This window comes from Bubalus kerabau, chromosome 3 (assembly GCF_029407905.1).
Source record: "Bubalus kerabau isolate K-KA32 ecotype Philippines breed swamp buffalo chromosome 3, PCC_UOA_SB_1v2, whole genome shotgun sequence".
NCBI lineage: Eukaryota > Metazoa > Chordata > Mammalia > Artiodactyla > Bovidae > Bubalus > Bubalus kerabau.
In genome coordinates this window covers 90,022,691-90,044,289 of record NC_073626.1, presented here as the reverse complement: position 1 = coordinate 90,044,289, position 21,599 = coordinate 90,022,691, and the positions used below count along the sequence as shown (strand labels likewise).

At 37.5% G+C, this 21,599-nt stretch overlaps 1 protein-coding gene and 1 non-coding gene across 3 annotated transcripts in view; both read right to left on the bottom strand.

Moving 5' to 3' along the window:
- The window catches only part of PLA2R1 (phospholipase A2 receptor 1), a 139,096-nt gene that overhangs the window by 4,871 nt on the left and 112,626 nt on the right, over window positions 1-21,599 (bottom strand). The window contains exons 21-29 of one of the 2 annotated variants that reach the window (XM_055572446.1): window positions 16,855-16,972; window positions 16,037-16,167; window positions 15,563-15,707; window positions 12,058-12,296; window positions 9,468-9,636; window positions 7,290-7,430; window positions 5,374-5,490; window positions 3,793-3,969; window positions 98-130 (exon numbers count right to left, since the gene is read on the bottom strand). In XM_055572446.1, the coding sequence (XP_055428421.1) occupies window positions 98-130; window positions 3,793-3,969; window positions 5,374-5,490; window positions 7,290-7,430; window positions 9,468-9,636; window positions 12,058-12,296; window positions 15,563-15,707; window positions 16,037-16,167; window positions 16,855-16,972 (1,270 nt within the window). The remainder of the gene's footprint in view (window positions 1-97; window positions 131-3,792; window positions 3,970-5,373; window positions 5,491-7,289; window positions 7,431-9,467; window positions 9,637-12,057; window positions 12,297-15,562; window positions 15,708-16,036; window positions 16,168-16,854; window positions 16,973-21,599) is intronic. The other variant, XM_055572447.1, reaches the window with a different exon arrangement.
- LOC129648108 (small nucleolar RNA SNORA21) lies at window positions 7,024-7,159 on the bottom strand. Its single transcript, XR_008712692.1, has one exon. It is a non-coding gene; the product is annotated as a small nucleolar RNA SNORA21 (small nucleolar RNA).

Below are 21,599 nucleotides of genomic sequence, written 5' to 3'. Positions count from 1 at the left end.
GACTTCAAAGACGGAAGTCAGATAGGCACTGTCACATACTTACTTTCTATTTTATTTCTATGAAAAATCAAAATGTTCTCTACTGTTCCAAACCTACCTTTTCCTGGATGCTTCTTTACTGTGTGAATATCTAAAATCAAATAACAAAGATATTGAAATGAAATTTTCCTTTTAATTCAGCAAAGTTATATCATTACGTCAGAAAATGATGGCCCATGGATCAAATCTGAGCACGTGTTTTTATAAATAATGTTTTATTAGAACTCAGCCATGTTTCTGTCTTTGGCTGCTTTTTTGCTACAGTTGAAGTGTGACAGAGACCATATGGCTCCTATATCCTGAAATATTTACTATTTAATCCTTTACAAGAAAAATTTGCTGACCCCTGATTTATTTAATCAATATTAGTGCTCACAAAGACATACACTGCCTTTTTTTAAGCTGAAGAACAGGATGGGGAACACATGTATACCTGTGGCGGATTCATTTTGATATTTGGCAAAACTAATACAGTTATGTAAAGTTTAAAAATAAAATAAAATTAAAAAAAAAAAAAAAGAATCCTCATCCAGTCTCAACACTGTGCTGCAATAAAAATATGAGTAAAATATAGTCCTGCCTACAAGAAACTCAGTTTTGTTGGGATCTGATGTGGAGTTGGTCCAGTAATGATAACCTCCCTGGCTTTTTGCAGATTTAAAAAATGAGTACCTTCTCATGTCTCAACAATCTTGGGAAATGAGTAATAGCTCTTCCATTCAAAAAGTTTGAGGGTTCCTGTTTGAGGATCTTCTACTGAAAGAATATATCTTTTCCAAGTAGACTCTATATCAGAATTTGAACTCTGCTATTTTTGATCTAGGCAAAGATCCAGAGAAATATACAGGGAATGGCCCAGAGAAAGAGAAGTAAAGGACTTGTCAATGGAGGACTACTTGGTGCACTACTTAAGACCCATGAAGAAATGTCAACATTGTTACCAGTAACAAAAACACATTTATATATATATATATAAATATTAACAAAAACACATTTATATAAATATATATAAATGTGTTTATATATATAAATGTGTTTTTGTTAATATATATATTTATACATATAATTTATATATATATAAATGTTTTTGTTAATATATATATTTATATATAAATATAATTTATATATATATAAATGTGTTTTTGTTATATAAATATATATATATATTGGAGAAGGCAATGGCACCCCACTCCAGTACTCTTGCCTGGAAAATCCCATGGACGGAGGAGCCTGGTAGGCTGCAATCCATGGGGTTGCTAAAAGTCGGACACGACTGAACAACTTCACTTTCACTTTTCACTTTCATGCATTGGAGAAGGAAATGGCAACCCACTCCAGTGTTCTTGCCTGGAGAATCCCAGGGATGGGGGAGCCTGGTGGGCTTCCGTCTCTGGGGTCGCACAGAGTCAGACACGACTGAAGGGACTTAGCATAGCATAGTGTGTGTGTGTATATATATATATATATATATATATATATCGGAGAAGGCAATGGCACCCCACTCCAGTACTCTTGCCTGGAAAATCCCATGGGCAGAGGAGCCTGGTAGGCTGCAGTCCATGGGGTCGTGAAGAGTCGGACACAACTGAGCAACTTCACTTTCACTTTTCACTTTCATGCATTGGAGAAGGAAATGACAACCCACTCCAGTATTCTTGCCTGAAAAATCCCATGGGCAGAGGAGCCTGGTAGGCTGCAGTCCATGGGGTCGTGAAGAGTCGGACACGACTGAGCAACTTCACTTTCACTTTTCACTTTCATGCATTGGAGAAGGAAATGACAACCCACTCCAGTATTCTTGCCTGGAAAATCCCATGGGCAGAGGAGCCTGGTAGGCTGCAGTCCATGGGGTCGTGAAGAGTCGGACACGACTGAGCAACTTCACTTTCACTTTTCACTTTCATGCATTGGAGAAGGAAATGACAACCCACTCCAGTATTCTTGCCTGGAAAATCCCATGGGCGGAGGAGCCTGGTAGGCTGCCGTCTATGGGGTCACACAGAGTCGGACACGACTGAAGTGACTTAGCAGCATATATATATATATAACCTTGATTTTGCAATTCGCCAGTCCAGGTTCAATGCACGATACTGGATGCTTGGGGCTGGTGCACTGGGACGACCCAGAGGGAGGGTATGGGGAGGGAGGAGGGAAGAGGGTTCAGGATGGGGAACACAGGTATACCTGTGGCGGATTCATTTCGATATTTGGCAAAACTAATACAATATTGTAAAGTTTAAAAATAAAATAAAAAAAAATAAAAAGGGCCTCTAAAAACAATACTGTATGATTTTACATAATATTATTGAAAACGTAGTATTGTGTATGTGTAAGGATACTTTTCAAAGAAAGACTGATGAATGGGTATTCATTCTCAGGATGGAGGCAGTGGGCAGGTGTAGAAGGGACACATGGAGTCAGGAAATTTGGAGTGTAGTCCTCCCTGTGGCCTCAGTTTGGACAAGTACTTTTCTCATCTGTAACATGGGAATGTTGTATCTGTTTCACTGCCTTGAAAACTTGTCGTGAAGGATGAAAGAGGTGTCCTGTGTAGTACAGGAAACCTTAAAGATTTGAACAGACATGAGGTGTTTCTAATTTGTTCTTGATAGCTGAATGCTAGTGGTTGCTTAGGCACGCTGTTTATTAGGTTAGCCATGTTTTCCACACAGAGCTGATACCCACACTTTTGGAACCTCAAACTTTGGTTCCTACACCTACCAGTTTTTGCTTTTTCATTGTCAGTATCTAATCAGTCACTAAAGACTGATGATTCTCTTTTCCCATTTCCTCCCTCCATTTTCGTTCTAGTTCTAGTGCTCAAATTACAACTGTCTCCCTTACATGCACTGTAGGTATCTACAGAGCACTTAGGGGTTCCCTGTGTCCTTCACCATGATGTTCAGCTCTTTAACCCAGCACTCCCTGTGGATGGAGCCTACAGAAATATGCTTTTACTCCCATCACCATCTAATGTGGGCTAGCCTTAAGTTCATTCTTTATTTCTGTCTTTAGTCTTACTGAAACATTTGTCCAGTATTCTTTCCCTCCTCTATTCTCTTTATCTTTTACTATTACAAAGCCTCATCCCTTCTCTAAAGTCTTCTTCAGGAGCCCAGGCCACATCAATCCCCCCTTCTTTATAATACTGGCATTTAGAAACTGTTGTGATTATTATAAACATCTTCCACTGTTAATGATGCTTACTGTCTTAGAAATCTCTATCATTTGCAATTGACTAGAATTTTCTAGCTTATATTTCTAAATTTTCATCACCACAAACTGAGTATATAGCTCAAGATGAAGTTAAAAGATGATTTATAATATACTATGCCTTGCAGTAGAAAAACACATCTACTTATCCACAGTAAGGATACCTAGACCTGAATTATATTTCCTGTGACCAAAAATGATACTTTAAAATTCTGAGTTGCAGTTGCCAGAATGAGAGTTGCTTGTTTGCATTTCCAGCTCTATTTGCTTGAGGTAAAACTGTTTTTTTGCCCATTAATATAACAGCCAGATGACACAAGAAAGTCATAGTCTTTGAGTTGATTTATAATGATTTTTTTCTGCATATGAGAGAAAGCTGGTATGTTCTGTAAATTATTTGATGTAAAACAAGACAATAATGTCAGAATCTATTTGAATACTCTCTAAATACCTGAATTTTAGAAGTTTTAAGTGTAAAGAGGTGGGTCAGCTTTAGTCAGGGTGGAATCAAATGAGTATTTACCTTTGAACTTTACCCACCTGCTTCCATTTTACATATAAATCCCTTTTTGTCTTGACATGAGGATAATTGCCACACTCCTTCAGGAATCCTCAGGGCAACACACAGATGGGGTTTGAAGTGGTCCACCTCTGGCTTCCGAATACCCCAGTTTGATTGATCTGTGGGAGTTCCATCAAACCACTTTATGGTTTCATCTGTGGAAAAAAAAATGCTAACTTATTATGAATTATGTGCATGGTTATCAAACATACTAAGTGTTGAATAAACCATAGAAAGCAGCCCCTAAATTTAATGCGACTCTCCTTATCTGATGCATTCAGTTCAGTAGGTGCAATCATGAACTCATCATCAAGAGGTAGGTGTTAGTAAAGCTGTCTTGTGAACAACTCGCTTTATGCTAGATATGAGCTTCTAATGTAGTTCATTTGAGATATCATGTTTCTTAATATAACAGTTTGAATTTTAAAAGTTCTTTATCATTATAACCAACTTAAAGAAATCATTTGAAATCCTAACGTCTGTATCATTACAAAAGAGCTCACTTTTTAAAAGAATGTACAGTGAGCTTCTTTAAAAAAGCAAGCCAGTGGTGTACCAAAGGGTGAAGATGCTGGTAGAATCCATCTGTGTGTAAGTGATAAGGAGGCACCTTGTATGAAAAGGATTTAAAACAAGCAGTATAACTAAGCATACGTTTGTCAGCTTGTTTATTATCACCCTGGTCTAGAAGTTTTAAGCAATATCTGTGATTGAAACACTTTTCCTTGCCAGTGTGGACCCATCCTCCACCTTGGTATACCCCTGTGACAAGTTCTCCATTCCAGTTTAAAGTCATTTTCTTTACAAGTACTTTCTTTTTTAATTTATTTATTTTTAATTGGAGGATAATTGCTTTACAATGTTGTGTTTGTTTCTGTCATATATCAACGTGAATCAGCCACAGGTATACATATGTCCCCTTTCTTCTGATACAAATACTTTCAATAACCATCAATAACATAAAGAAAAAAAATCATACTCTCATCTAATTACAAACTCTGGCTTTTATGAGTACCAAATAACAATTCTATTAGCACTATTTATCACTGGGACGTTTCCATAACTCTATTGTGCTCTTATATGACATTTTGGAACCCAGGATATTTTTTTTTTTTTTTTTTTTATTGTAGAATTTTAGTAGAATTTATTGTAGAATTCTTTTTTTTTTTTTATTTTATTTTATTTTAAATTTTATTTTATTTTTAAACTTAACATAACTGTAACCCAGGATATTTTAAAGTAAATATGACTTTGATGTCTTATGACTAAGTCTGCAACACAAAGTTCCAGTCAAACATCTTCATAATGTGAGATTAAGTATAAAATAAACTTGTTGTTTGTTTTCATTTTTGGTTTTCTGGGATTATTTCAGAGAACAAGAGGGTATAAAAAAGAGTTAGCAATGTTGTCTTTGGAAGAAATGGCTTTAGGATTTGTGATATTTTTTCACAGCAAATGTACCCAGGGAGAGCCTTCTGGTTTGCGGATGTCATTCGCATCAGTCTTGACCACTCTGTATTTATTTATGCCCTCTCCTCTTTTCTACCCAAGTTACTTACTGTCACCATCAAACTGAGCATTCAGCCAAATCATCTGGACTGAAGAACGGAAAGCTAAAAGCTCTTCTAGAAGAAAAGAGTTTTCAGCTTCATCTTTGATTGTTAAAAGATTAGAGCCTATAAAAGAGACAAATAGCAAATGGATAAGTATTTGTGTATGTATGTAAATATAATTAAAATAATAATTCATAAAGCTCAGGCTTTGACACATATAAATCAATAAGTTAGAGCACTCCCTCACACACCATACACAAAAGTAAACTCAAAATGTTTTAAAGATTTTCTGACATAAATCATAGCAATATTTTCTTCGGTCAGACTCCTAAAGCAAAAGAGAGAAAAGTGCTGTATACCAGAAACTAACACATTGTAAATCAACTATACTTCAATTAAAGAAAAGCTCAGGTTTTGAAAAGTGAAAATTTCTATTGTAAATAAGTAATTTTTGATTAAAATTTTAAAGGTAATATGACACATTAAAAGATGCAAACTGGAACTAAATAGACATTTCTCCAAAGAAGACATACAGATGGCTAACATACACATGAAAAGATGCTCAACATCACTCATTATCAGAGAAATGCAAATCAAAACCACTATGAGGTACCATTTCACGCCAGCCAGAATGGCTGTGATCCAAAAGTCTACAAGCAATAAATGCTGGAGAGGGTGTGGAGAAAAGGGAACCCTCTTACACTGTTGGTGGGAATGCAAATTAGTACAGCCACTATGGAGAACAGTGTGGAGATTCCTTAAAAAACTGGAAATAGAACTGCCTTATGACCCAGCAATCCCACTGCTGAGCATACACACAGAGGAAACCAGAATTGAAAGAGACATGTGTACCCCCATGTTCATCGCAGCACTGTTTATAATAGCCAGGACATGGAAGCAACCTAGATGTCCATCAGCAGACGAATGGATGAGAAAGCAGTGGTACATATACACAATGGAGTATTACTCAGCCATTAAAAAGAATACATTTGAATCAGTTCTAATGAGGTGGATGAAACTGGAGTCTATTATACAGAGTGAAGTAAGCCAGAAAGAAAAACACCAATACAGTATACTAATGCATATATATGGCATTTAGAAAGATGGTAACGATAACCCCGTGTGCGAGACAGCAAAAGAGACACAGATGTATAGAACAGTCTTTTGGACTCTGTGGGAGAGGGAGAGGGTGGGATGATTTGGGAGAATAGCATTGAAACATGTATAATATCATATAAGAAATGAATCCCCAGTCCAGGTTCGATGCAGGATACAGGATGCTTGGGGCTGGTGCACTGGGATGACCCAGAGGGATGGTATGGGGAAGGAGGTGGGAGGGGGGTTCAGGATGGGGAACACGTGTATACCTGTGGCGGATTCATGTTGACGTATGGCAAAACCAATACAATATTGTAAATTAATTAGCCTCCAATTAAAATAAATTTAAATTAAAAAAAAGATGCAAACTGGTACTTAAAGCATAGAATGTTAATTTGGGAGAACAGTTAAGATTCATATTCAGATACATTCAAAGGGAACACTTTCTTGGGAATGTGCAGTATCCTGAGACATCACCTTGGGTTTTTCATTGTATTCTGGACATTGAACATACTAGCTGTAAATTCAATAATATTTACTTTTTCAATTTTTTTCCCACCTTGTCACACCACCGATTGAAGCAAAACAACACAACGTGCTGCCACTTCACCCAAAAGCGGTGTTTTCACTCTGCCCTTTCTTGACGGCTCAGCGGGTCATTAGCAAAAGGCCCATTGAGTGCTTTTAAAAGAGGGTACTTTTTCAATTATTTTTCTTTTGCTCCTAAAGTCACTGAATTATCAGACAAATGAAGAAATGACATTGTTTACTGAAATGTCAAGAAGGAACACATTGAAAGCATTTTACCACCACAAAAGAATTACCTTTCTTTTTGCAAAATTCATGAGCAGCCTCAAAACTTGTACTCTCTAGGACTGTAGAAAAACTGTAGCAATTACTTTTGAATTTTATCCAGGGAATTGATGTTTCTGAGCACAACTCTAGGTGTCCAGACAGTCTTGTTTCTACGAACAAAATCAGTTATGATTTCAGGGTGGTAACTGGGTTCATTTGTTGAGATAAACATTGTATTACACTCTACGAAAGACCAAGATAAATATATGTAATGAGATTTTCATGATAATACTCTGAAAGAGTGGGTTTAATGTAAATGATCACAAAACTGAAATGGCTTATAGCATGTCTGGCAGAAATAATCTTTACCTATACATAATAGGGTATATTAATGCATAGCTTCATAGGCTTAGTTTGGGTGCTATCTTTCATATTTACAATTAGTGTTGGAAAAAAGATTGGAAAAACTGGGGAATGAGATTCATAGAAATACTAGCAGCTGAATGAAGTTGACAAAAGGCACTTCAAATGAACAAAATGTATTCCATTCAGTGGTGAAGATTTAGTAAATCCTCCTGCTAGTTAACTTATGAGAGAAAATAAATCATTCAGTAAAGTATCATAACATAGCACAGCATAACACATCATAATATAACATCATAACAAAGTAACATGTCATATCATAACATATCATATCATGATATAACATGACATAACGTAACACCACATATAACTAAGTGGAATTTGGGATGGACTTTGCTTCAGAGGGCAAGCATGAGAGTCAGACACATTCACTCTGAGATCCTAGGTGTGTGGCTGTGGGTATGTTACTACCTTCCCCACACTGCCACACACATAAAAGAGAGTTAACAATAACATCTTTCTGACAACTTAAGCAGTTTAGGTGAGCTAGTGTCTAACAACTTAAGCACTCAATAAATGCAGTGTTATTGAGAAAAGAAGGATAATTTTACAGTGTTTTAGAAGGGGAATTGGCTTTCCCAATATATGTGACTATCATTTTCATTTATATGTGTACTATTTGACTTACAGTATCCCAAGTGTAAGTAAATACATGCACACTTACTTAAATGAGAGATTTAAAAAGAAACCAGTTAGTGTTAAGGAACTCTCTTTTTATGTACCAAAGCAATCAAAAGAAAAGGGCCCTGATTTAATGGGGTAGATATGACATCAGAGATCAAGGAAACTCGGCTTCTACTCCAAGAAGGAGCTGTTAGACATCTATGAGATCTTCAGGAAGCTATTTAATGCTCTGAGTTTAAGTTTAATTTTTAAAGTTCACCTGGTTGGATGAGGTGACCTTTAAGTGTAATGAGATTTATTGTCATTATTACCATGTTTTATATATGCTGCTGCTGCTGCTAAGTCACTTCAGTCGTGTCCGACTCTGTGCGATCCCATAGACGGCAGCCCGCCAGGCTCCCCCGTCCCTGGGATTCTTCAGGTAAGAACACAGGAGTGGGTCGCCATTTCCTTCTCCAATGCGTGAAGGTGAAAAGTGAAAGTGAAGTTGCTCAGTCGTATCCGACTCTTAGCGACCCCATGGACTGGAGCCCACCAGGCCCCTCCGTCCATGGGATTTTCCAGGCAAGAGTACATATAAGTATAAATATTATTACTATGATGATGATGGTTCTAGCATCTTATTAGTCTTGGACTTAAACAAATCTTCAGTATTCAAGATCCTCCAGGTATTCAAGATCCTCCACACCAGCTCCTAACCTATGGTTCTAGCTTGATTTCCTACTTCTCTCACCATAAACCTGCCATGCAGGAAAATCCCAACACCAGCTTTACTTATACATGTCCAATCCTTTCTTCCTTCCATGTGTGCCCAAGCCTTTCTGCTCAGAGTGCCTCTCCATTTCCCAGAGTTTCCTGATTCCACCCATTCATCAAGACCAATCTCCACAGTCATGTCCTTTAAGAAACCTTTTTACTTTCCCCCAAATGGATCTAATGTGTCCACTTTCTTGCTAACCCCCACAACGCTTGCTATGGTTCTTATATCATTTAGTAGCCCTGCCTCCTGTAACAGTTTTTTGTCTGTATATCACCTACCAGACCAAATCCTTCTTGAAGGCAAATAATTCTTTCTACTTTCCCTCAAAGCTGCTGCTTAGCACAGTGCCTTGCATAGTACAGGTTCACAGCACATATTTCTTGAGTTGAATAGAACCTACCAGTGGGCACTTGACAAATGGCTCCTTGCAGATACGACTCGCAGGCTGTGCTACTCCAGCGTCCACTGGTGTCAGCAAAAACACAGTCACCAAGGAAGGATGATTCATCGTCTTTCCAAAAAGTGAAGGAGGATTTGGTGCCATCTGACCAGTCAAAACTAAGACCATTCTGTGGAGAGAAATTGAACCATCATTTCCTTGCTGTGAATGCTGGTGGCATCAGCCAGTGCTGTCTGAGCAGCCCTCAATTCACACATGGATTTTTATTTCCACTTCTAGACATATTTTAGGAAGCCTAGGACAGCTTGTCGGAGAAGGCAATGGCACCCCACTCCAGTACTCCTGCCTGGAAAATCCCATGGACGGAGGAGCCTGGTAGGCTGCAGTCCATGGGGTCGCTGAGGGTCGGACACGACTGAGCGACTTCCCTTTCACTTTTCACTTTCATGCATTGGAGAAGGAAATGGCAACCCACTCCGGTGTTCTTGCCTGGAGAATCCCAGGGACAGGGGAGCCTGGTGGGCTGCCGTCTATGGGGTCGCACAGAGTCGGACATGACTGAAGCGACTTAGCAGCAGCAGCAGCAGGACAGCTTGTGAGTATGGCCTGACAAAAAGGACTCTCTGACACAAGCAGTATCTTTTTTAGTTTTTGGGAATCCTTGGTTCCTGTCCATCAAATTTCCCAGTAAGCAGTCAGAGTGAAGCTGTTCTATATCTTGTTTTTTATTGTTGTTTAGTCGCTAAGTGGTGTCCAACTCTTTTGTGACCCCATGGACTGTAGCCCGCCAGGCTCCCCTGTCCATAAGATTTCCCAGGCAAGAATACTGAAGTGGGTTGCCATTTCCTTCTTCAGGGGATCTTCCCAACCCAGGAATCAAACACGCGTCTCTTGAATTGGCAGGTGAATTGTTTATCACTGAGCCACCAGGGAAGCCCATCTTGTTCTTTCCACCAAAATAAATTTAAGATTGAGCCACAGGTTCAGTCCCTGGGTCAGGAAGATCCCTGGAGAAGGAAATGACAACCCACTATGGTATTCTTATATGGGAAATCCCATGGACAGAGGAGCCTGGCGGGCCATAGTCCATGGGGTTGCAAAAGAGTCAGATATGACTTAGCAGCTAAACAACAACAGCAACAAAAGTTCACACATGTAGTTGAAAACATAAAAGTGCCAAAGAAAACTTGGCTAAATAGTTTATGCTCTTAACATCGGAATTTCCATGTATGATAAAAGAATCCAGAGACTGTAAAGCAAAATTGTCTACAGAAAGTTGAAACATTCTCTAATAGAAAAATACAATAAGGAAAACAACAACAATAACAACAATAAATACAACAAACAGCCATGAAATACCATCCTTTCAGCTATCTGGCAAGGATTAAAATTTTGACATACCCAGTGTTGACAAGGATGTGAAAAAACTAGGTGTTATCATATACTGTTGTTAACATGTAAATTGTCACAAACTTTTGGAGGGCAATTTGGCACCATTGCATGTTAAAATTTAAAGTGTACTTAGCAACTTCATTTCTGGGGATTTATCCTACTTGTACAAGGATATTTATTGTGCCCTGTTTGGAACTGGGAGAACTGGGAAGAACCCAAAAGTCCATTCACAGGAGAACGGTTCAATAAGTTGTGGCATATCAGTATATGCTGCTGTCTCAAAGACTGTATTAGACTTTTATGAGTTGACACAGAAAGCTGTACAAACTATATTAACAAAAAGGCAAGGTTAAGGACAGTAAATATATAGTACGAGCTCACTTATATTTAAAAAAGAGTATACCTTTTAATCCATTACATGTATATGCATACACATAAAATTTGTAAATGACACACAAGAAACTGTTTACAGTGATTGACTTTGAGGAGTGGAACTAGAGGTCAGGATTGAATAGGTTTACTTTTTATTATTTGAGTAACCACTTTCATTTAAAAAATATTATTTTCCAAACCATATCACTAGAGGGGAAAAATAACATACATGTTAAATTACAAGGAGTACTGAATTAATTAATGACCAAATTTTTAGGCAGGAGGCATGATTCATTTTTCTTGGGGATTCTTTAAATGCAGCAAATTACCCGACTTCAGGTGTTTGAGTTCAGGATGTATTCTAGTGTACATATGAGGTGGTATCCTGAAATTTCTCAGACATCTTCAGAGAACCTTTGAAGGGTATTAATTTCCAGAAATTAGGCAAGTAGTTATTTACTCTGAAAAGGGACACCTTTATTTTGTAGTCATATGCTGCTCATAAGGTTGGTCAATAGTTATTGTATGCTCGTAGTATTAGCTGCTCAGTCATGTCCGACACTTTGTGCCCCATGGACTATAGCCTGCCAGGCTGCTCTGTCCATGGAATTCTCCAGGCAAAAATAATGGAATGGGTTGCCATTTACTTCTCCATTGTTCATAGGGTTGGTCAATAGTTATTGTATAATCCAGTTACTTAAACGTTACATTTACTGTTATTTCGTGACTCTGTTTTCCTGTGGTAATGTCAGTGGCTATCTCACTAAAGAGGTAGATGTGAAACTTAATTATGCAAGAATCATACAAGGGATTTTAGGAAACCTACATCTTCAGTGAACAGTCCAATCCAGTGGGCGTATCCCACCCGGTTAAGGATAACAGTGAGGAAAGACTGGTGGTACTGGTCTGTAATGCTGGCCAGTTCTGCTCCATGCATCAGGCAGGTTTTTAGTGCTGTATACCAAGTCATATTTGCATTAATTATTTTGTAAGTTCTGTTTCCATATTCTAAGGTATTAGGGATTGGATACATATCAGATGTATTTATACTGTGTCCAGAAGCATCTAGAACAAGAACAGAAACAAAAATTATTTATAGCATCTGGATGAGAATAGGGGAGGCAAAGCTTAGCATGGATCCCAGTACAATGATTCATACTATTGTTAACATCAGAGTTTTTCTTCCCAGAATTGACTACTTCACAATGAAGACAGTATCTGTAAGTATAGGTGACTCTAAAGGACAAAAACACTTAGAAAATTTAATGAATGGGTTTTTAAACATATATAAACATATACTGAATCATTTCTAGATTTCCTGTTTTTGATAGTCCCTTGTCAAACTGACCACTTTTTGGTGAAACTGATAGTGACCTTGTTAGGCAGGTTTAATTCTAGTAGGTACACTCAGCCTTATACATATATTAAGTTCTGTTGCTGGCAGAGCTTAATATTTACTAAGAGAATATTAACAAATATAATGTAGTCAAATACTGCTTGCAGACATAACTTACAAATGCATATTCTCAAATATAACACTATTAAACTTTTGAGACTGTTAGTTGCTATCCTGTTTAATATTAATATAATTTCTAAAGAGAAGTTAAAAATAAGTTAATAAATGTTTAGAAATACATTACAGTTCTTATAAACCATTATTATTAATACATCACCCCCTGTCAGAGTCAAGATTTATAAATGAAAAGACTAGGTTTTCCCACACATGATACTTGGTTCTTCGTGTTCATGAGTGGCTGTGATCAAGTGAAAACCAAGCTCGTGTGTTATACAAAGATGTTTCCTCTTTGATACACACATTTGCCATTTTGTTCTGTACTATATTCAGGCTAAATTTAGGAATTCTAGAACACAAAGACAGGGTATTTCTGAACTGTCTGATCTAAAGTAGCTGGGACTTCTCTCTGTATACTGGTTTTATCACATTTGGGGTGAAAAGGAGCACGGGGAGATGTAGATAGACCCAAAGACCTGGGACTCAATCGCAGACCTGACCCTAAATGGCTTAGAGACCTTGGCCAAATTAGTCAGTCTCTCTAAACTTCAAATTTCTGGTCTGGGAGAGATTACTAAAGCCTTTGTTAGAAGTATGAGGGTAAAATTCGAGGAGATGTTTATGTAGAGCACTTACTATAGGATGTGGAACTCAGCAGGGACTCAGTAAATGCTACTTCTTGCTCTCCTCTCCTATTCTTGTCATACTCTCCCAGATAAAAAGGGCAGAGTGGGGATTTGACTTTTCCCGAAACTGTTACCTCAATGTAGCAGTAATATGTATTGTAAAACCGTTGTAAAACCAAAGTGAAACAAATCTATTCACCAACTAAAATTTTTTTTTACCAACTAAATTTTGATGGACAACACTTTCATCATCTTTTTCTTTGTAGAAGTCTGTTTACCAGCTGATATACCAAGTCTAAATGTTATTTATACAAAACCAATATAACACCAAAGTAGCTATTTAATAAGTTATTAAAACTAAAGTTACTGAAATTCTTTGTATGTGTGACTTAATGCCATTTTAATTGACTCTCCCCACTAAGTCATGCACCTGTATTTTCACATATATGAATTTCTCGCTATGTTATTGATTTCATCATTTCAAAACATAAGTGATTTTGAACATTACAATATGCCACCTGCTTCCCTGAGAAAGATAGGTCCACTGGAAACCAAATTCAAAATTGGGGGTCTTGATTTAGCCCTTGTCTCTCTTTTCATTTAGGTATCTTTATTCTTTTGAGCAAATCAAACTCTTTGGGTTCTAAACCCAAGGCAAACACATATTCATATGACAAATAAAGAAGAGGAACCAGAATTTGGATAGCCAGAATTTGTAGACCACAAGAACTTAATGTAGTTGAATAGTAATATAATAAAAATAGTAATAAGGAAAACAATAACTGTTTGTTAAACATATGCTGGAACTTGCTAAACATTGTATATATGTAAAGTCCATTAGATAATTATTATTCCATTTTACAGATGCAGAAATGAAGATTTGGAGAAGATGACAAACTTTACTGACAGTTTATTTACAGAGATGGGGTAGGAACCCAGGTGGTATTTGAACTCCACCACTACTGCTCTATGCTGTCTCCAAAAAATCATATATATTCTTAGTTCCAGAAATATCAAAGAGAGAAAGTGGTTCAGAGAGTACTAAAAAGATCAACATTATTGTTAATGTTGATTGTTACAATGATTCTATTCCTACAATAAATATAACAATTCTATTCTTAGAATAGAAGAGAATCATTGTATTTAACCAAGAGACCTTGAATATGTTCCTTATTTTTCCTAAGCCTCAAGGTCCTCATCTGTAAAATGGGGAGCCTTTTACCTACTTCATAGAATTGTTGTGAGGATTTTATGGCATAATACTTATAAAACGAAGGCACAGTTCCAGGTGCATCATACGTGTGCAAGTAATGATGTACTGATATTATTTTATTCCTACAAGGCTCTGCTCTTCTCATAATACTGTTCCTATAACTGATCTGATATCTTCTTTCAGTTCCTAACCACTACTATTCTTAAGTGATAACTGTGAACTAGGAAATAGGGTTTTCCTGAAACTGCTTTTATGAGGATGGTTGATACTTAGTAGCATCAAAGAGTTCACATGTATGTAACACTAAGAGGTATAATTCATATTCCAAGTAAGCATGTATATCCTCGGCTGCCTAGAATTCCACACAGCTCTAGACACAGACAATGGCCTTCTAGGGAAGCCTGGGACTGGGTAAAAGCAAGAGATGTGAGCTCTTGTTAATTGTTATTTTTATTACTGAAGGTCACTTAGAGTGCATCTACATTGTTCACTGTCCCCACCGGCTACTTGTAGCACTATAGCTCTGGTATTTCATACCGGAAGTCACTGGGCGTTCTGATAATCAGATCTAGAAAAGTGCTGTATGCCATGTTTAGCCACAGATACCATTTTAGGATTCCTAAAAAGGAATTAAGTATTGAGTTGGCTTATTTCCTTGACTTTTTGCAATAATTTTTCAATGTCTTTTTAATAATCTGAACAGACACAATCCTACAGCAAGCAGTAAAACCTTTTAAAATGACCAAAATGAATGCATAAACCTGGTCATCACTCAGCTGGTCTCTGGAGTCCTTAGAACCCCACTAGCGGCTGCAGCCCTGAGGTAGTAGAGATTAAGTCACCATATGTGTGTAAAGTTCAAAGAATAAGTGCTGGCACTATTAGCTATGAAACTATCATTTATACAGTGTGTAAACAAATGTGGAAGAGAAGAGTAGGCCATGGAAATGAAAGGAATAAAAAAGCAAATATTTCTTACCCTGCATTTTTTCACAAACAAACCCATAACCTTCTCTACAGTCTTCAAAATACCATTTTCCAGTGAAATGAAAATTAGGATTATTTGACAGCAAGCCACAGAGAGGAATGTGTTTTTGAACTTCAGTGGTGTTGTGATTTGGAATCTTCAAAAAAAATACATGTTTAAAAAAATGGTAACATATAACATTATTATAACACTGACATTTTTATTAAGAACATAGTTTTAAAAATTCAAACACTATTATTCCTTTATTTGCATTTAATAAATCTGTTCACAAATCACTTTGTAACCCACAAAACAAATAAATAATTATTGTGACAAGTAATTACATCTATGGAATGCATGAAGATTATATGAAATTACATTATTAAAAATATATTAACAAACTAATAAAAATTAAACTTCAGTAAACAAGTCTCAAATAGGATCTCTTGCTAAAGTGACTGATAAAAAATAATTCCTAAAACTTACATTTATTGTATCAAATGGAGACCAATTAGAATATGACACAGGCCTTCCATTTAGCCATTTTTCATAATCATCATCTTGTAACCCTATCCACACATTAGTCGTATGGCCAAAAAGATTCATGGTAATGAAAGCTGAAAAATGAGAATACATTAGCAAGTTTAATACACATAAACCATGTGTCTAATCATCACATTCTGTTTATAGCTATGATTTTATTTAAATGGCAGCAAAACTTAATTACTAATCAATTGTAGGAATTCTTTACTTTGTCCTTATTAAAGTAATACAGTCTCTTCCATTTTTATTCAGCTTAAATTGACAGAAATTAGCTGGCTAAACCTGGAATTTCATCATATCATTAACAAAACAATTTTCAATGTTCATTCAATGTCTTCCTAAGCAAAGGAGGGCTAATTGCTTATGCTTAAACTAAAGTATACAATTATTGCCTAAATAGCAAATAAAAGTATGTAGGGATCTAAAAGGATCTAAAAAATTATACCATGCAATTATAATAGACTTTACCTCAGATTATTTTAGCTATTTTGAAATACTGATCATAAGTATGTCTTTATTATTTCCATTACTCCTGGTGAGACAAAAAGCTCTGAAAAATCAGCAGTTTCTAAGCAATGGAGTGTACTAACTTTTACAGATATCATGACATAAACCTTACAGGTCACACTGAGAAGTTAGTGTCACCAGCAACATAATACTTAAAATGTTGATTTGAAAAGGTTAGTATTTCAGAGAAATGTTTTAATAGACACTTCAGTAAAAATGGCGATTTTTGCCTGATTGAACATTGAGTACGCTACCTTGTTCCACCTCATTTTCAATGGCAACCAGTGTCCCCCCTTCTTCAACACAAAAATCTTGAGCAGATGTCCAGTTCTTCCAGTCACTTGGGCCTTCAGGGATTTTCAGCAAAAGGCACTATAAAAATGTCCCCAAAAAACATTCATTTCCATATTTTTCTAAGTGAATTAAAAGTTTCCTAAACACCCCGAGGATCAGCTTTGAAGGTTCTTAATGATTTTCTTGGACAGAAGTGACTCTTTTTTTTTTTTCCAGCTACTCCAAAGGTGTGGAAGTGAAACCAAAGGACCAGCTTTCAGGGTGAGTCAGGCCTTTTGTGCATTTGCATCAGGCGGCCTCAGAGACAGTGATGTGTTTTGTCATGCAGGATGTCAGAACAATGTCTTCTGCTCAGTGAAAAATAGCATTCCTTCTAAAAAGACGCCGGCCTCACTGAAGAGTTTACAGGGGAGGATTTCATCTAAAAAAATTTCTTTTGGTGGCAGTTAATATGTTCATTTGATTTTATTTACAAATACACTGTCAAACTTTTAAGTGAGAGAAGAATCCTGGGGACTCAGACCACATCAGGTATTTAAAGTCCCTAAATACTTGGAGTCAGCCATGTGGTCCAAAAGTCAGTGAGGAAGAGCGGGAAAAGAAAAGAATGAGCCAAAGGGAAGAAAAGCAAGAGCAGGACCAAGGAAGCCTAGGAAGGAGAAACAGAAGGGAGGGGCACAACAGTGTCAAGTGGAACTCAAAAAGAAGGCTGTGCGGTTTGGCAGTGAGAGCTGCCTGTTACTCAGGAGAGAATCACGTCTGTGGCATGGCAGGGGTTACTCATTATGGAACAAGAGGTATGGAATGGTAACTGCTAGGCAGAGCAGGCAAGGTGAAGAAAAGCACCCCCTCACTAAACTCTGTGAAGCTTAACCACGTTAGTCAAGCTATCTGGAATCAGAGGAGAGAAGACAGAAAGATAGAAGAGAAAGCCTTAGGCAAAGTTCCAGAGAAGTAGGGAAAGACTTTCTGCAAAAGATATTCCGTGTGGATTATTCTCTCATCAACGAACATAGCCACCCCTGGTCAGTGACGAGTCTGAGCGTGAGATCTGCCGCTGAGAAAATCCCAGCTACAAGAGTATTCTAGATTAATGTGGCACCCTGCACTTGAGAGAGCATTCTACCCCATCCTTCTTTAATATCTAAATGTATCAGTCCCTCATCCTTTCCCTACCATCATAAACTCCTTAAAAAGCAGAGACTAAATGTTCTCCTCTTTGAACATCACAACTAAGAAGATCTTCAATAAATATTTATGGAACAAGATAAAAGCCAATAGACCTGAAATGATTGTGAAGTGACATTCTGAGGATTCTAGATTTAATCCAGTGGTTCTCAAAAAGACCATTTTACTCCTTAGATTATATTTTGATAATGTCTGGAAACATTTTGGTTGTCACAGTTCAGACAGTGTTGAGGGGGTAGAGAGCGTTGCTATTGACATCTAGTGAGTAGAGACCAGGGATGCTGCTAACCATTCCATAAGGCACTGGTCAGTGTCCTATAGCAAGGAATTAATTATCCAGACCCTGATGTCAATACTGCTCAGGTAATTCTTCTCAGAACTCAGTTCTGAACATGTCGCCCTTTAAACCCTTCAGGGATTTTCCATGGTGCTTAGGACAAAAACCAGAAACCCTGATCTAGCATGAAGCTGAGTTGCCAACCAAGACAGGAAGTACATTTTCACTTTTTCTGATCCTCTTTACCTGTTTGCTTCACAAAGAAATGGAACTGGCTTTAAAGGATTTTAATTTTATAACAACTATCCTTTCTATTTCCTTTAATTCTGCCTCTTTCCTCTAATTATAAATTCCAAAGAGTGCCACATACTAATTATTAGGAAGTCTTATCATTTAATGCGAATTCACCTTGTGTTCAGATAGTCACACTAATGAACCATTCATAAATACCAGTGAACCTCACTGGTTCATTTAGCTCAATAAATCTCTCCAGAAAGCACACACACATACCCTCCCCTATCCTACCCAGCCTCACCACTGCCCTGTTTGCTTCAGCCAACTGAGGCTTGACTAGCTTGACTATGGGAGTGTAGCCTCCCATTACCACAGCTTCATTGTATCTAAAAATATAACGTTTACTAACACACTTTGAAATTGTGTCATTAATAATTAAAGCAAAGTACTAAGATGAAGTACAACACCCTTAATTTTAAATTGTTTATTTACTTACTGCTTTGCAAAACGTGATCAAGTTTAATGCGTCTCTGATTATTGATGTGAAGTAAGGATACGACTGAAGCGACTTAGCAGCAGCAGCAGCAAGGATACCTAACTGTATTCTAAACGAGTTTTGCATATAAAACTCTTTTTTTGGTCTCCAAGTCATTTCCAGTTTAAAAGGTGAAAATGGAATTCATGATCTTTCTCCCAGATTTGGTCCTTTTTCAGTGTTCTTACTGATGTTGAATAGCATAGTCAATTATGCATTTATGTAAGTCTGAAACCTGAGATTTTCTGACTCTTTAGTCACCTCTATCACCCCTTCAGTACTACCATCTGGACATCACATTTCTGAGTCCTTCACCGTCTCCTATTCCCACTGCCCCACCATGATCTTAGCCTCAGGGACTCACCTCTTGTCTGGACTATTGCAGTATCCTCCTAACGGCTCTTATTTTCCTCACCCTTGCCTTTCTTGGGTCTAGTTTTGGTACTGCAGACTGAATGCGCGTGTGCTCAGTCACTCAGCCATGTCAGATGCTTTGTGCACTGCAGCCTGAATGATTCTTTTCCCTGATCATGTCCCTCTTTGGTTAAAATGCTTTGGGGTTTCCCACTGCTCTTAGGATAAAACCAGGAACTCGAACACAATATCACCCTTGCCTACTTCTTTTGTCTCACTTTCTGTATTCTAGTTCTCTATGCTTCTTTTACTTTCTTCAATATATCACATTCCTTTTCACCACAGGTCTTTAGCACATGTTGTTTCCCTTACTTTTGATGCTTCCTGTCCTTCTGACTGTTTCAGTTAGGTCTTCCTGTTATACACTTCTATGGAACTCTCTAACTCTCCATCACGTATGCCAAAGTTGTAAATTAGAGTTATTTTCCTGATTAATTTACTAATGTTTTGTCCCCTCTAGCCTATAAGCTCTAAGAGAGAAGGGACTGTATTTGTTTTCCCTCACCATTGAGTTGCCAATATACAACACAATTAAATGGAATGAATGAAAAAAGTGCTAAGAATCTGAATAAGAGGAGAGCATTTTCTTTAAAGGAAGAACTATGCTATGCATGAAATGAAATACTGGCTAATCTAAAACTAGATGGTAATCTAAAACTACATGGTCTTGAATATTCATTGGAAGGACTGATGCTGAAACTGAAACTCCAATACTTTGGCCTCCTGATGCGAAGAACCGACTCATTGGAAAAGACCCTGATATTGGGAAAGATTGAAGGTGGGAGAAGAAGGGGATAACAGAGGATGAGATGGTTGGATGGCATCACCAACTCTATGGACATGAGTTTGAGTTAGCTCCGGGAGTTGGTGATGGACAGGGAAGCCTGGCATGCTGCAGTCCATGGGGTCACAAAGAGCTGAGCGACCAAACTGAACTGAACTGAACTGAGATGGTACAAAGCAGCCATCACCACTAAATCCAGGTCCTTGAATAAAACATATAAGTAGAAGCACAATAGTTAATCTGATACATACATACACACAAACAATGTCTTCCTCTTGTACATAGCTTTGCTGTGCCAAATTTCTTACGTGACTCATTCTTCCTGGGATAATCCCTGGTCAAGCCTCTTTTACATCATCAAACATGAAGAAAATAATGTATGAGGCATGAGAAAAGCCACGACTTCTGCTATCTCAGTTTTGAAACTATTAATAGTGAATAGTCAATCAGGCAGGATTTTTTTCCCTTAGAAATAACCAATAAGAATTAGTCCTAGGAACAGACAAGCGAGAAGCAGTTTAGTGAAACATATTGATGTTTATTTAGAACTCTGAAGTGAGTAATGTCTGTCATTGCTGTCTCCCAATTTTCCTTCTATAGCTTTTTTGTTAGAACTATCCCCACTGGGCTTTCCACTCCTCTCAACCATTAATTCTCCTATTTCCAGCTTTTCTAATGATCTTATAAACCCACTTATTCTAAAGTGGAGGTGACAGATGAGGCAACCTCAGAAAGAGTTCCCCCCAAAAAAAAACGTAAAGGAAAGTGTTAAGGCAAAGGAATAAGACTCTAGTGGTGGGATTTTAGCCATTGATATGCAGGGGAGGGCACTGTGGGTGGGAAGACACACCTGGGGACCCTGAAACCTCATCCTGTAACAGGTCACTTCTCATGGAGCCTGCTGTGACCATATCCTTAGTAATCAAATCCTCTGAATGGTTCCAAGACTCAACTGTACAACTGTTGCTTTGCTGGGCAAATCTGGCTGCACATTAGAATAACCGAGGGAGCTTTCCAAAAATGCTAATGCCTGGATCCATGCAGATCAATTAAATCAGAATCTTTAGGATGTCACCTGCACCTTGATATTTTTAGAAAGCTTACCTGGTGATTCTAAGTATTTAATCAGAGCTATGAACCACTAATCTAGCTATTAGTTATCAATAAAGATTAAAAATAGCCCCTGAGCGTGTTTTAATCCTGCTCCACAGTTAGCCTCAGAAAGCCCTTCTCCCCTCATGACTGTGTTTGTGCTTTACTCATGCACCTTCCT